This window comes from Rissa tridactyla, chromosome 4, assembly GCF_028500815.1.
Source record: "Rissa tridactyla isolate bRisTri1 chromosome 4, bRisTri1.patW.cur.20221130, whole genome shotgun sequence".
Classification (NCBI taxonomy): Eukaryota; Metazoa; Chordata; class Aves; order Charadriiformes; family Laridae; genus Rissa; species Rissa tridactyla.
Genome location: NC_071469.1, coordinates 29,492,387 through 29,508,008, shown reverse-complemented (window position 1 = coordinate 29,508,008; position 15,622 = coordinate 29,492,387). Strand labels below are relative to the sequence as shown.

The window sequence follows — 15,622 nt, the reverse complement described above, 5'->3', positions numbered from 1 at the left end:
GATGGTGATTCCACCACTTCCCTGGGAAGCCTGTTCCAATGCTTGATAACCCTCCTGGTGAAGAAATTTTTCGTCATATCCAATCTAAACCTCCCCCGGTGCAACTGGAGGCCTTTTCCTCTTGTCCTATCGCTTGTGACTGGGGAGAAGAGACCGACCCCCACCTCGCTACACCCTCCTTTCGGGTAGCTGTAGAGAGCGATAACGCTCCCCCTCAGCCTCCTTTTCTCCAGGCTAAACCCAGCTGCTGCCCAGTGCGGCCCAGCAGCGGGGGTACTGGAGGGGGCGTCCGTCTGTCCCGGCGCTGCAGTTCCAGCACAGCCCGTCCCGTCCTTCGGTATCGGTGTCACCGCCGCGTATCCGCTGCCCTTTTCCAAGCTCCAGCCCCCCCCGCCCTGCGGGACGAGGACACGGCTGCTCCCTCCCCCGCCGCTACGGTCCCGCCCCCGGGGCGGGGCGCGCCCCCGCGGAAGGGGCGGGCGGGGCCGCCGCGCTCATGTGACGCCGCCGGGGAGCAGCCGCTGCCGTCGTTCCCGCCGCTGCCGCCGCCATGGTGCCGTCGCCGCTTGCCCTGCTGCTGGCGCTGGGTGCCGCCGCCACCGCCCTGGCCGAGCCCCTCCGCTTCGTGGACTGCGGTGAGCAGCCCGGGCGGTGCGGAGGGTCGAGAAGGGGGGAGTCGGGGGTCAGCAGGGGGAGAGGGCCCGGTAAACCCGGCTGTTCCTTGCAGGTTCCAAAGACGGCAGCATCCAGGAGGTGAACGTGAGCCCCTGTCCCACGCAGCCCTGCCAGCTCCACAAGGGAACATCCTACAGCATCAACGTCACCTTCGCCAGCAGTAAGAATCGCTTCCCCAAGCTGGGTGGCCGGGGGCTTGGGGAGGTCACCTCTGCGTCCCACTGCTTGCGGGGGGGGAGAGGGGGGATCACTTCTGCATCCCACTGCTTGGAGAGGAGGGGGGAAGCTGGGGGGGAGCGATCACCTCTGTGTCCCACTCCTTGGAGAGGAGTGGGGAAGGGTGGCTGGAGAGAGGTCTGGGTGGAAAGAAGTGGCTGGGGAGGAAGAGCGTCACTTAGTTGTGTTCTTACAGGGTACGTCAAGGGAAGGGGGGGTGTAAGGTAGAAACATGTTCCCTGCTCTGGTGCCTTGCTTACGCTTCTCTGTTTTCTGCAGAGATCGAGAGCCAGGGCAGCAAAGCGAGGGTGTACGGCGAGATGCTGCACGTGGACATCCCCTTTCCTATTCCTGAGCCTGATGGATGCAAGTCCGGGATCCAGTGCCCCATTCAGAAGGGCCATTCCTACAGCTACCTGAATAAACTCCCTGTGAAGAGCGAGTACCCCAGTGTAAGTAAGCAGGCAGCTGGTCTGCTCCTCAGGGCTACTGCCCTTCCTGGGGCAGTCTCACCACCTGCCTTTAGGGACACCTTGTCCTGTGGTGGTGGTGAAGAGGTTAGAAGCCTCCTCAGACTATCTGGTGGCACTTCTGCAATGAGTGTGACTCAGTCCCAAAGTCTCAAGTTCACACTTTGGGACAGACCCAGCGGAGGAAGCAGCTGCTAAGTGCCCTCAGCTGCCCAAGTATCTGCCCGTTCTGTTCTAGGCTCGTATGTAGCCCCCTGCAGAGCCTGCTGTGTTCAGCCAAATGCTCCCAAACTGGGGGTGCTTGGCTCCAGGGTGCGGTTCAGCTGGGGGGCCGCAGGGTGTTTCCACTCTCCTGCTTACTCAGAGAGTGGGGATCCGAGTACAGTCGGTGGAGGTCTCCTGTGTCGCACAGCTGAACCCTCCATCCATGGAAGATACTCCAGGGGTCACCCCATGAGCGTGGCCCATCTGCTGCAGCGGGGGCAATGCCCCAGCTCTGTCCTCTTTGCGCAGAGCTCCCAGGACCTCCTGCCTCCACACAAGTGATAACTTCCCGTGTTCTTGCCGTACAGTTTCGTGAACACACTCATTTCCCTCTGCTTTTCTCTCTCTTTCAGATTAAACTGATCGTGAAGTGGGAGCTGGTGGATGACCAGGACCAGATGTTGTTCTGCTGGAAGATACCAGTGCAGATCACCAGCTGAGGAGCCCTGCCAGTAGCAGGGCTTGGGGAGGGGAAAAACAGAAGACAAGACAGGCCAAATTCTTTTATATAAAAAGCATTTCTTACTGCTTCCTTCAGAGCTCTGCAGCCTCTGAGCAACCAGTACTGTGTTCCTGCAAGGTCAGCTGCGGGCAGAGGGCTCTTGCCCCATTAGAGCCCTCTGGGGTGTTCTCACAGCAGCTCGAGGGGGAGCAGTGTCTGCTGCAGGAGTGACTGAGCATCGTCCTCCAGCTGCTCTGCGGAGGCACTTTAGTTGTTTGAAATGGAGCTGTCTGTCCTCACAAAGGAGTTTCTCTGCAATGAACCTGGCTGGTGTTTGAGCTGCTACCTGGTAACCCTTCAGTGCCTCTTCTAGAACGCTGGCTGCATCCACCCTCCTGTGCTTCTCCTGCTCCGGGAGACCCCGGTGTGACCGGGATGCCCCTGGCACCTGCGTTTGCCATCCATGCAGCTGAAGGAGAGGGAGGGAGCCTTTCCTTGAGCCTGCTCTGTCCTGGGCCCCTGCGCGAGCCAGCAGGACTGTAGCTGGGAAAACTTCCTTTTTGTGGATGCAAAGCCAAATGACATTCATCTCTGCAGGGATGATTCTTTCTCTAACCAATGTTTTGCACTACTACTAACTTGGAGCTGCTGGGAGCTCCTGAACCTCTTTTTATAACTTTCCTTTTAATAAAGGCTAGACAAAATCTGCTTGGGTTGTCTTCTGTGAGTGGAGAGGTGCAGGAGGAAAAGCAGAGTGGCTGGGCATCTTCTAGTTGGGGTTGGGCTGGTCTTACTTCTCCGCTGAAGGCATGGATGGAGGTGGTATGCTGGCCTGAGTGTGCGTGACCTGTGAGCAGCCAGGCGTCTCTGCTGCTGGCTAGCAGGGTGTCCAACTGGCACTGTCTGGCTGCGCTCCTGCCTTGCTGGTCCTGTGCTGGCCTGAAATTGTTGCAAAGGCTCCCTGAGGAGGTGGTGGTGTAGAACGTGACCTTGCTTGCTTGGCATAGGTAAAGGCCTTTCCAGTGAGGGCTCTCGGTCTGGAAAAGCAGCTCCCAGACCTGCCTGAGGGCTCTTGCCAACTGCAGAAACCTACGTGCTCTCACGCTTCAACTGCAGCCCACCGGCCTGTGAACAAGGCAGGGTGTGAGCAGCCGCAACCACTGTGCTGTCTGGGGGCGGGACTGGAGTTGGCTCCTCTGGCTGGTGCTGGGCTGGGGAGATAAGCAAGTATTTGGCCTGGCAAGGGTCTCTGCTCTGGCTCAGGAGAAGGAAGAGGCTGGGTGCCAGCGTGAGAGGGGTAAGAATTGGCTTATGAGGCTGGGGTGGCCTTGCCAGGCTGGCAAGGGAGGGAGGCATCCACAGGGAGGATGTGGCTCTGGTACCCCTTAGCAGAGGCAAGACAAGCACAGTTCTGACCAGCCCCAGTGTCTTGAGCCACAGGGGCCCAAAATAAATGTTTTATTTAACAACATGAGAGAAGTTTCCAGCAGACTCGGTTAAAAAAAAAAAAAAAAGTCACCAACAACTTTACAGAAAGGAAGCTGGACCTGTCCCCCTGCCCAGCCAGCGCGGGGCACGAAGGCAAAGTGCAGGGCTAAGGGATGCGCCTGGGCTGGCTGCAGGGAGAGCTGGCCCCGGGGCCCCTCCGGCCTCTCCACCACAACCCAAGGTTAGGCAGCAGCTTTAGAAAGAAGCTGGGGCTGACACCCCTCACTTAAAGCTCCAGCCTGGGGGCTGGATGCTTCCTGAGGAGCGGGGCCAGCACCTGCGGCGTGGGTGAGGCTTGTCGCTAGGTCAGTGCAGCGGTGGCAGGGAGATGAACCCCCTTTCTCAGCAGAGCGAAGGGGGCAGAGGCTGGGGCTGGGTGGCAGGGGAACATGTCCCGTGCGTCTCCATGGCACGGGGCGATGCGACAGCTGCTGGGGGCCGGGGTGGGCTCTGCTGTGGCAGGAGCAGGGGCTGGCAGGGTGGAGGGTGGGTGCGGAGGCTGGGAGGTGGCAGGGAAGTTGTGCGCTTCGGAGGAGAAGGAGCGAAGAGCCTCGAAGCACCCGCAGTCCTGGGGGGTGGGGATGGTCCTTTCTGTGTGCTCCCAGCTCCTGGGTGCCAGTCACGCGCTGGAGGGGAGCACCCTCAGCCCCCTCACCCCTGCTCCCTTAGAGCTACGCTGCCGCTGGGCGCTGGGCTGTCTGGGGCACGCAGTGGTGGGGCTGGGCCAGGGCCACGTAGCCTGGCAAGCAGTGGCAGCGGTAGGAGCCCTCTGTGTTCTCACAGGTGCTGCCCTGGCACAGGGGCTCAGGGCCACCCACCTCCTCGCATTCGTTGATGTCTGCAAGGAGGAGAAGGACTGGGGTGAGCTGGTGGCACAGCGAGCAGTCCCAGACCACAGCCAGCACCTCCTTGTGCCCCTGCCACCCAGCCAGCCCTCCCCCACAGGTGTCCCATGCCGTCTCCCAGCACCTCCAGGATGCCCACTGCGACCCCACCAGCCTCCCACACTCCTCAGCACATCCACAGAGACCCCTCAGTCCCCAGGGGTGACATCCCCAGCATTTGGCATTCCCCAGCACAGGAGGGAGTCCCTCCCAGCAATATACACCAGATAAGCCCCCCTCCCCGCCCTCCCATGCTCTGCAGCTGGTGACACCCCCGGGTTAGCAGCTTCCGGCTAATAAGTTGTGCTAGCATAAGATCTGGGAGAAAGGCCACCTCCGGCCTTGGAAAATGCCTTTTCCTGATCGGACAAGACCGAGGAGGCAGATGATGGTGGCCCTGAGAGGCTGATTATCACCTCTAGGAGCAGAACACAGAGGGACCTTGCACTGTGCAAACAAGGACTTGTTTTATTAACCTGCAAACTGTGCCAAAGGGCTCCCTTGGCCGGCTCGCTGCTGGGCTAAAACGTGCAGCTGCCCTGCTGTGATGGACACCCTGCCTGACACCCCAAATTGTGGTGGGGCCATCAGCTGGGCAGAGCATCCCTGTGCACCCCAGAGCCCTTGTTTGCAACCACAGGACCTCCAGAGCCCAAATCGGCACCTGCCAAGGCAGGTCCGAGCCCTCTGACCACAAACTCCATCCTCAGTCCCCCGTGACTGGCAGGTAGTGGGAGTGGGGAGGAGCTGATGGGTTCAGATGGCCACCCAAGGGAGAGTGAAGGCCCCAGCAGTGACCAATGGATCCCACCAGGGATGAAGAGCTTTACCACCCTGGGGATCTCATGTTATCCCTAGCACAGGTGGAGGGGGCCATCTGGCAAAGAAAGGGAAGTGCAACCCCAGAGAAGGAAGCTGGAAGCAAAAACTCCAGCTGCGGTAGGAGGAAGCACAGCAGCCACGGGAGGAAGAAGGAGGAAAAGGGAAACCTGAGATGAGAGAGCTTGAGGAACAAGTCAGCCTTCATACACAGGCAAAGCAATGGTTGAACAGGCACTGCAGACTTCGGCTAAACCTCAGGACCAGAACTTCGCCGTGGAAGGGATGGGCTTGCTCAGAAGCCCAAGGAGGAAATGTTAGCCAGCACATCAAGGAAGATGTGCTCGGCAGCCTGGGAAGCCCAGGGAGGCAACCTTGCTGGGAGCTCCAGGGAAAGGTAAAAGCAGGAAGAGCAGACCTTCCACCGAATTGAGAGAAGTAAACCAAGCCTACTTTAGCCCAGAAGCACCTGAAAACCAGAAGTGGTAGAGTCACACTAGCAGTGCACACCAAGCTCTGGAGCCTGCCTGCTCAGGCGAGGGTGGGGGCAGACAGCCAGGGCAAGCTTGTCCCCATAGGCAGGTGAGAGGGGAAGCAGTGCAGCAGCTGCAGAAGTACCCTAAAGGCATCAAGTCAGCAAGGTAAAAACATGGGGGTGACTGAACACCATGTAGGAGAACTGAAGGGGAAAAAATTGAGACAGGCTCCAGTGTAAAATGCGTGCTAGTTAGTCCAGGACACGAAAGGCAACAAGCAAAGGCTCCGTAAATACATTAGCAGGAAACAATGGGGAATGTCGGTCTGTTCCTTATCGACAGAGGAAACAAAAGCCAGCCAAGCTGGCTGGAGCAGCTAATGTGGGCTTTGTTCCAGCCATCATAAAAATGCTCGTGGTGACCAGACAGGGCGCAGACCATGTTTGAAGCGTTTAAACGAGGATGCAGGAGTACAGGGAGGGAAAGGCTATGCTGTGATGGAGAGGTTCGACACTCAGATAAAGTAGCTACAGCCAGATTGCTAAAGGCTTGCTGCAACTCATCTTCACGTGCTTAATGCTCCCGCAGCTCCTGAAAAGTTAGCAGTTTTCTCTGAGATGGAGGATAAAGGAGGTCTGAGAGACCCGAGGAAGAATAAATCTGGTAAGTATCTTCAAAAACAGAGCAGGGAGAATCCAGAACTACAGACTACTCACCCCCATTCCCTTAGGCAGGCCAGGTTTGTGAGTGATTAGGTGATAACCCTCCAAAGCCTAACAGGGTCATTAAATAGCTGGTGCAGCTCTGTTAAGGCCTGATTATGTTAAGCCAATCTGGTTCCCTTCGCTGACCTGATAACTGGTGTGTCAGATAAGGGAGAAGCGGCCGGGTATGATGTGCCTTGGCCACGGCGAGGATTTCAACACGCTCTCACATGACACACTCAAGCCGACTGAGAAAATACGGTCTAGATGAAACCGCAGCAATTGCACAACAGGCTGCAAAGCCGCACTCCAAAGATAATTAGCAATACCTGGCTGTTACAATAAAAGCCATTTAAAGCATCGCCTGTCCTCACCCCTACTCCATTCAGTGTTGTCATTAAGGTGGACAAAAGAAGAATCCCCACGATTATGAAACGTATGTGTGTGATGCCAGCACTCGGGGTGGGGGTGGGTGTTCAGACTCATTCTGAGCAAGCAGAGGAGCGGTCCAAAAATCAACCAGACAGCATTCACTGAAGGCAAGTGCAAAGCACTGTGGCCAAGGACACTGAGTGCACAAACGCAGAAGGAGAAATAACAGCTCAGGCAGCCATTCTGCCCAGCAGCATTTGGGGAGGCAGAGACCATGGGTTCTGTAGGAAGAAGCTGCATGATCGTGTCGTGCAATAAGGATGCTGGGAGCTGGAGTTAGTGCCGTGCCTAAGGAAGGAGGGGGTTCATCTGCTCTGTTGAGTGCCCGGGGCCTCAGCTGGTTTGGGGAGCTGCACCGTGAGAAGGATGGAGGCATGGCATAGGGATGCAGAGGAGATGGAGAGAGAAGCTTCAGAGACCGTGTTTCATCGGGCAGGGTGGAAAGTGAGGAATTTCACCAGGGCAGAGGTGAACGTAGAGGAAAGTAAGCAGGGAGAGAGTAACAGTGGCTGGTGGCGTACAAGAGCGTTGTGCGAAGAATGGGGCGATCAGCTGCTCCCCGCGACGCCCTGAGGTAGCTGCCAGCAGAAAGTGGCAGGCTGAACCTCCAGGACGGTCCTCCCAGCTCTGTGGGACGGAAGCAGTCGGAGAACGGGATAATCCTCTGGCAGCTGTCCCAGCCACCACCGCCAGAGAGCGGCAGCCGCCAAGGGATGGATGCCGGGACCGGGTTGCAGCCCCCGACACCCCCCGGGCTGGCCCCGGCCGCCACTCACCCACGCAGGCCATGCGGGTCATGTCCAGCTGGAAGCCATCAAAGCAGTCGCAGGTGTAGCCCTCCCGCACACGAACGCAGCGCCCGTTCTCACAGCCGTTGAGGATCCCGCACTCCTCAGCCTGCAGCCCCTCGAAGCCCTCGTAGAGGCCTGGAAGGTGGCAAGACGGTGTCAGAGCAGGGTGACCCTCTGCCCAGATGCCCAGGGGACATCGGGCACGTGGCAAGACAGTGCTGGTGAGGCCAGGAGCGACTCAGAGCAGCCAGGAACAGAGCTCGCTCCAAGCCTGAAGCAATCTGGCTGGGGTGGGATCTGCCACGCAGTCCCAGTGGACTACCTGGGTGGGAAAGTACATCTTTGTGTCTCCCAGTACTCACCAGTTTGGCTGGGCAGGTAGCGGGGCGAGGACCGCCCTGGGCCATGGTGAAGGCTGCCACGAAACTCGCTGATGGGTTCCCTCCGAGGGAAACCAGAATCGGGGTTTCCGTATTCAGACTCCAGGTAATTGTAGTAGGGGCCTATATCTGGACCGGGAAGGCCATAGTGGGGGTCCTCCAAGCCTGGTCCATACTCATACCTAGGTCTTTCTCGGAGCTCAGCCCCTCTCTCACTGTCTTCACTGGCCCCATTACACAGGAAAGCAAAATCAGCTGGAAATGGTGAGAGAAAAGGAAGGGTCAGTGCAGCCTGGCTCAAGAGAAGTAGGTCGGCTACAGCCAGAGAGGGTATGCCCACACTGGGCCAGCTTGGCCAAGCCTGCGTTCAGTGGCCTCCAAAGCTGCAGCTCTGTATTTTGCTGATAGCACCCCGTCTTCGAGAAGACCAGCTCCTGTCTAGGGCCAGCAAGTCCTTGAGCAGTGAGAACCCTGATTCCCAGTGTGCTCCCATGTTGGACTACCACTGCCTCACCTCTCCTAAGCTAAGCAGAAGCAGCAGGATGCACAGAGGAACTCTCCCCTCAGTCACCTTGGACTCACTGCAAACCAGTTTCAGGTACATCCTACCCTCTGGTGCAGCACAACTCTGGAGAAGGGGAGGGTTCACCCACTCCTTGGGCTGGCTTTGGGGAATGCAGACAACAAGAGGAGCCCTCACTGCAGCCATATGTGGCCAACTCTGCACGACCGGCAGCAGCCCAGCCCGTCCCCACCGCTGCCAGTGTGATGCTGGCCCATGCTGGACCACTCACCAGAGGACCTGTGCGGACAGAGCGCGCAGTTCTGTCCCCAGGCTTCGCCTAGCCGGCAGCAGCACTCGGTGTACGTGGTCTGCTCGCCATGCAGCAGGTCTTGGCAGATGTAGTCAGCGACGGTCTGCCAGCAGACATCCAGGTGGATTTCATACTCCTCCAAGGCATCTGTGGGTGCCATGAGCAATGTATGCCATAAAAATCACCCAGAAGAGTGCTACCCGCTTTGTCCCGAGAGGGATGACCGTGTGGCCCAGCTCCTGTCCCCCTGCCTTGGCTGCACGCTTTGCTGGCACTGGCACCCCTCAGCCCGGCACTGAGCCCCCACCCACTGCTCCCTCCTGGGAGATCCAGCTGCGGGGTGGGATGTGCAGGGTGAAGGTGTGCTGCAGCAGGGGCTCGGGCTCACCTGCCCTGCTGGAGAGGTTCACACACCGGTTGCCGGTGGCATCCAGCACGAGAGGGAGGCTGCAGAAGCAGTGGTAGGAGCCGTCCGTGTTCAGACACTCGCCGTTGATGCAGTACACTTCGTTCTGACACTCGTCCTGGTCTGCCCACGCACAAGGACAGAGCAATGTTTCAGGCTGGCAGACATGGGCAATGCGACCCTTTCCCTGCCACCTCTTCTTTCGTTCCCCGGGAGAGTCCCAGGAAGCCTGTCACCCGGAGCTGGCCCTGTGGCATGGGCAGCAGGGACAACTCTGGGTGCAGCAGCACCGCTGTCCCTCTGCAGACGGTAGGAGCCCCCGCTGCTCTTTGAGGCCATCTTACCAACACACTCAAGCTTGCTGGAGTCATAGAAGTAGCCTGTACGGCAGAAGCACTTGTAGCCCGGCACCGTGTTCAAACACTGTCCGTTGCGGCAGAACTCAGAGCCAAATATCTCACACTCGTCCATGTCTGAGGGAGGGAGGGAGAGGGAGAGCGAGAGCATCTCAGGGAGCAAAGCCATAAAAGCTGGTGGCTGAGTGCTGTGCCTGCAGAAAGCCAGCATGGCACCTTGGCCTGGACTGGCACATCCCAGAGTGAGCCCCCCGCCTTTCCCACTGGCCACATTCCTGGGAGCGGAGGGGGAAGCACCCACAGGCAGAGCAGGACGAGGGATGACAGGGAACAGGAAACTTTCACAAATAGGAAACTCATGTGTGTTTCTGGAAGGTTGAGAACACAACCCCCTGAAGGTGAAGCAAAGACTGAGCCAGCCGGCCACTGGGACATCTATCTGTAACCCAAGGGTTGTGTCTTACTGGACCCCATTCCTGGTTCGATATGGGCATGGGAGGTTTGCACCGAGGACAGAGTCACTGCCAGCAGTGAGGCAGGACTGGAGGAAAGGGCACTTCCAGCTCGGTGATACTGGCAATCTGGGATTTCTCTGGACAGAGGAAAGCAGTAGCAGGATGTTAGCTTCCACCACCACAGCCCCAGGCAGATATTCCTGAGGATGCATCTCTGTGCAGGGCTTTGCACAGCACCTTCTCTATTCCCCCCGGAAGAAATGAGAGAAAATGGTGCTAGTACCTGTGAAAGAGATTTTTCCTGAGAGCAGATCTTCCTGGGGAACATAGCCTTTCCCAAGAGGGCAGATCTCTTGGTACTCCACTGGCCAGGAGCCAGATGCCAAGGGGAGATGGGAAGAAAAGAAACAGCTCGTTAGTGCAACCAAGGTGGAGCTGGTGGGCAGAGCACTGTCCTTGCCCAGTGTGCTGGGTCCACAGTCCTACCTGTGCCCGGGATGGGGCAGGGGTAAGTCTCACAGTTGTCACCCCAGGCTGCCCCCACCGTACAGCAGCACTCCTCCTTGGTGATGTTCTTGGCCAGGACACTGTCACACAGGCGAACGTCACTGATGTGGTAGTAGCACTGCTTGCGCTCTGCGCTGTCAGAGAGGTGGGCTGCGTGTGTCTCAGGGCCCTCTAGAAGACAGCAGGGCAGGGACGGGATGGAGTCCTTGGCACCCCAACGCAGCATCCCACACCTACGAGGTCCCAGAGCACACCCATCACCGGCAGCGTGACCTTCCCAGGTCCCCACTTTCAGGCTCCTCAGCTCCTCCCAGACGAAAGCTTGCCCATGCCTGAGTGGGCTTGTGGAGTCCTGGCAACTCCTCAGCTTTATCTCACCCCAGCCAGGACTACCATGCTCCTGCTCTAGCTGCCACCCATGCTTTTGTCCCAGCTGCCTACTCACCCATGGCTGCTCGGGGCTGGCACTGCCCTGTCTCTGTGTCGTATTCCTCGTGGTCGCTGGGGCAGAGGCAGAGGAAGGATCCCTCCACATTCTCGCAGAGCGCAGTCCCACACACGGCGACCATCAGCTCGCACTCATTCACATCTGCAAAGCAAGGGGCAGCGGTGGCAGCTGGAGCCCTTCCTCTGCATGGGCAGCCTGTGCATGGTCTGCAGCATGGAGTCACTCTTCAGCAGGGAGATGGAAGCTGCTAGGGACGAGCTGAGAGCTCTGTTCAACACGAGTCTGGCAAGAGCTTCCTGCCCTGCTCTCAGTGGATTCAAGGAGCCTGAACTCCAGCTTGCAGTGAGTCACTGGATCACAGGATCATTCAGATTTGAAGGGACCGCTGGAGGTCTCTAGTTCAAACCCCTGCTCAAAGCAGGGTCAGTTTGGGATCCCACCAGGCTGCTCAGGGCTTTCTCTTATTGAGTCTTTAAAACCTCCAAAGGTGGCGACTGCACAGCCATCTGGGGCATCTGTTCCACTGCCTGCCTGTCTTCATGGTGAAAACGTTTTTCCTTGTATTACACCCTGTCTATTCTCTCCAGGCACCCATTAAAGTACCTCTCTAGCACATTCAGTGCCTGCAGCCCCCAAGCACCTCCTTTCCACCTGCACAGAGAAGGGCTCCATGTTCACTGGGAGCCACTCGCCTTTTCATAGAGCCCTGCTCCTTTGCAGTCCTGAGGATCTGCTGTGCTAAGGGGAGGGGTTTTGCCTCCATGAGCTGCCCTGTCCGTGTCTGGGATTCCCCATGCATAGATGCAGTCCCCATCCATGCCCCAGGAGCCATCACACAGTGGGGACACCAGCCTGGCATTGCCAATGGCTCTCCCTCACTGACTGGCAGAGCGACCGCGGGAGACTCACCAACGCAGTAGTGTCCGGAGGGTGAGCTCTCATAGCCACGATCGCAGAGGCAGCGGAAGGAGCCGTCTGAGTTCTCACAGAAGCCGTGGCTCCCGCACAGTGTCTCGTTGGCGCACTCATCTATGTCTGCAGCAGAACAGAGAGCAGGAATTGCCTCAGACTCCACCTCTCCCAATCGTCTCCCCCTTCTCCTCTGACCCCAGGACACAGGGATGGGGCAAGCATTGCCTTGATGTGAGGGACTGGGACTGGCTGCCCCACTCACTCCCCTGCTATGAATGTGCGTGTTAATAGACGCTTCCTGCAACATCCGAAGATGCAGAGAGGCCACATGGACAGAGCGACAGGAGCAGGGTGGGAATGGGAAATGGATGGGAAGTGTGGGAGGAGGCTGGCAGGGAAGACTTAGGGTAGCACAGGTCCCTGCAGAGGCATAAAGGGACACAGAGACTCTGGAATCACATCGGCAGGAGATACAAGGGTGCAACTGAAGTGTGGGGGGCAAGTGCAGGCAGATCTAGGATGATACCCTCCTGCACTGTTCTTCTTGACCTAGTTTTTCTCCAACTGCTACAGTGCTAGGGAGTAATCTCTGCCTTGCCCCAGCCCAGTGGGGTTGGACAATCACAACTGGGTCCTCTGCCTATGGAGGGCAGGTTTACAGCCCTGCTGGCTGCATCCCGCTCCCCTCCTACCTGCACAGGGCAGATTTATTTCCCTGGAGTAGGCAGAGCAGCTGCGTGCCCACAGCCCACTGCTCCCAAGGCCAGGAGCAGCTCCACATGCTAAGTCTGAGTCCTAGCACAGCCCAGAGCCCAGCGGCTGGCAGCAGCTCCTCCTTGCTGCAGCCTCCCCTAAGCCGGGGGGAGCCTCAAAAACTGCAGAAACCCCTTTGCTCTTTCCTCTTTGCTGGAGCCTAAACTTCAAACCCAGACTCCCCAGCCCAGCACACAGTGGTACCAGCAGCCTTTCCCCTCACCCAGCCCTGCCAGGCAGGTGACTGGCACGGGCAGCAGCCCCAGCAAGCACAGCTTACAAGGGAGCTGCGGTCCAGCCCCAAGCCTGGAACGGCTGTAACCTGCCTAGGACTCTCCCCAAGCGGAAAGCAGTACAATGCGGTGTCTGTTCCAGATGCCAGGAAGAGAGAAGTCTAGACACAAGCAGGCAGCTCAGCCAAGAAAACAAACTCTCAGCATTATCTGCCTCTCCACCAGCCACATGCTTCCTCCTCCTTCTCCCCCGCGCCCCTGGCAGACACGTCCCACAGCCACCCTGTCCCTGCCAGGAGGAGGGACAGGGACACCCAGGGCTGTACTCACCAATGCAGTCACCCAAGGGGGTCCAGTGGAAGCCGGGCTGGCAGCCCATGATACAACGGTAGGAGCCCAGGCTATTCTGGCACCGCCACGTGCCGCAGATGGCATCCCCGTACTCTTTACACTCATCCACGTCTGCAGGGAGGAGGGCAAAGGAATGAGGATGATCAGATGGGGACCCTGCTTGTTCTACGGCAGCACCTGGGTCAAGTTCAGTTGGCCAGAGACCCTGAGCCACTGCTAGTCCTCCTTACAAGTCTCCAGCAACTTTGGGTGCTGTGAGGAGAACTGTCCTCCCCCCCAGCACTGGCTGTCCATCCCCCCCCAGACCCCAGGGGGCTGATCTCCCCAGCGATGAGCTCTCACCCACGCAGTCATCAGTCTCCTGGGAGTGTTTGAATCCATTTTCACACAGACACCTGTAGGAGCCTTCTGTGTTCAGGCACTGGCCTTGCGAGCACCGGGACTTGTCTGCGCATTCATCCACATCTGCAAAATCAGGCCAAAATCGTCAACCTGGATCTCACAGCAGGGGAGGCAGCAGAGGGCAGGTCCCGATGTGTGCCCCTGCCATCCTCCAGCTCACCTTGGCAGCTGACTCCACCAGCCGTGTTCGAGAACCCAGGAGCACAAATGCAGAAGTAGGATCCGTGACTGTTGAGACACTCGCCATTGGGGCTGCAGATCTCGCTGTTCAGGCACTCGTTCACATCTGCAGAGGAAGCAGAGTCAGGGCCATACACCCAGCTCTAGGGAACATCCTTCACCTAAGCCACATGGATTCCCTCTCCCCCTTCTCTTACAGGCAGCCCTTGCAGGGCTCCTGAGCCCTGGTTTTCCTGCCATGGAGACAGGGATCTTCCCTCTCCAAGGTTATCCTGCAGTTGGCTACAACCTTATGGGTGTGCCATGCATGGTGGCATCACCTGCCAAGAAAGAAGGAGGATCTATAGGGAGGCTGTTTGTCCTAGACCCAGAGGGCTGCAGGGATGGGGTTCGTACCTTCGCACATGGTGCCATTGATGAGCTCGAAGCCAGCCTGGCAGTGGCACTCGTAGGAGCCCAGGGTGTTCCTGCACTCTCCCCCCAGGCACTGAACAGCAGGGTCCTCACACTCATCCATATCTGTCAAGCAGAAGGGCACAGCACAGTGAGGCCCCAGCTCTTGCTGTCACTGGAGAAGACCCCCACCCAGAGAAGCCATCACTCAGCTGTTGGCCTGCAAAGTGGGTTTGAGCTGCCCTCCCAGACCATCCCGTCACAGTGAGATGAGGGCAGAGACTCCCTGTTACTGGGGTGTGAGGAGTCACCCCAGACCCTTCACTCCCCTCCATCACAGGGACCAGGATAAACTGGATCCCAGCACCAAGTCAATGGTGCCCAGTGACAGGACCAGTGGCAATTGGCACAAACTGAAACACAGGAGGTCCCATCTGAAAATCAGGAAACACTTTTTTACTGTGAGGGTTGCTGAGCACTGGCACAAATTGCCCAAAGAGATTGTGGAGTCTCCCTCCTTGGAGATAAAGAAAATTGGGCGTGGTCCTGGGCAACCAGCTCTAGGTGGCCCTGCTTGAGCAGGAGGGCTGGACAAGACGATCTCTAGAGGTCCCTTCCAACCTCAGCCATTCTGTGATTCTGTGAGCACAGGGATACTGCTAACCCCAGTGTCCTGGGGAGCTCTGCACTGGTTACCACAACCACCATGAGGCCAGCGCAGAGCCACAGTTGCTGACAAACTGCAAACACCAGGGAAGTATCCCAGCACCAGCCATACCTTCTGTGGCTCTGCTTTCCTACGTGCCAGACTTGCCTCCAGTGTCCTTCTCCTGGCAAAGCTGGCTGGGGCCCTACATCAGTTCTTACCCAGCTCCAAAGGTCCACACAAACCCTCTCCCACCCAACTCCCTCAGGCCTTGGCCAGAGCCTGCTGGCACTCTGGGGGTTTTGCTGACAGCAGAGGAGAAAATGGTGCCTTCCCTCTAACAGGGGGCTGTGACATGCCAGCAGGCTGCTGTTGCCTGCAGGCCCATGAGGTAGGGGGAAGCATTGGAGGATGCTGCTAATCAGAAGGATGGGCTGGTGTGCAGGCAGCAGAAGGCATGCTAGTGGAGAAGGTCCTGCTGTACTCCTCTCCCCTGCCAGGAGCTAAAGCCCTGAGACTGGCAGCTCCTGGGGGCAAGGCAGGGACCTTTTCTTCCCCTTCGTAGAGCATTTGAGCAGGACACAGGCATAAATGAGCATTGATCCCTACTGCCTTGGGGCAGGATTCCCAGCTGTTCAGCCTCAGAGGGTTGCAAGTAGCAAAATTCTTGAATCCTTCTGGAGATGAACCATAACCTAGTTTATTTATCACAAAACTATCTCAA

At 58.0% G+C, this 15,622-nt stretch overlaps 2 protein-coding genes across 2 annotated transcripts in view; one reads left to right on the top strand and one right to left on the bottom strand.

The window, feature by feature from the left end:
- The first annotated feature begins 479 nt into the window (after positions 1-479).
- On the top strand, positions 480-2,775 carry NPC2 (NPC intracellular cholesterol transporter 2). Its single transcript, XM_054200922.1, has 4 exons — positions 480-635; positions 728-835; positions 1,171-1,343; positions 1,979-2,775. Exons 1-4 carry the CDS (start codon positions 551-553, stop codon positions 2,063-2,065), a joined length of 453 nt encoding a protein of 150 aa, XP_054056897.1. The 5' UTR covers positions 480-550; the 3' UTR covers positions 2,066-2,775.
- A 712-nt stretch (positions 2,776-3,487) lies between these two features.
- Positions 3,488-15,622, bottom strand: part of LTBP2 (latent transforming growth factor beta binding protein 2) — a 73,986-nt gene continuing 61,851 nt past the window's right edge. The window contains exons 22-35 of the mRNA XM_054200915.1: positions 14,256-14,378; positions 13,840-13,965; positions 13,620-13,742; positions 13,257-13,388; positions 11,938-12,063; positions 11,026-11,169; positions 10,560-10,751; positions 10,357-10,437; positions 9,607-9,735; positions 9,245-9,385; positions 8,836-9,003; positions 8,024-8,296; positions 7,647-7,796; positions 3,488-4,393 (exon numbers count right to left, since the gene is read on the bottom strand). Coding sequence (XP_054056890.1) covers positions 4,227-4,393; positions 7,647-7,796; positions 8,024-8,296; positions 8,836-9,003; positions 9,245-9,385; positions 9,607-9,735; positions 10,357-10,437; positions 10,560-10,751; positions 11,026-11,169; positions 11,938-12,063; positions 13,257-13,388; positions 13,620-13,742; positions 13,840-13,965; positions 14,256-14,378 — 2,075 coding nt within the window. The 3' untranslated portion in view covers positions 3,488-4,226. The remainder of the gene's footprint in view (positions 4,394-7,646; positions 7,797-8,023; positions 8,297-8,835; positions 9,004-9,244; positions 9,386-9,606; positions 9,736-10,356; positions 10,438-10,559; positions 10,752-11,025; positions 11,170-11,937; positions 12,064-13,256; positions 13,389-13,619; positions 13,743-13,839; positions 13,966-14,255; positions 14,379-15,622) is intronic.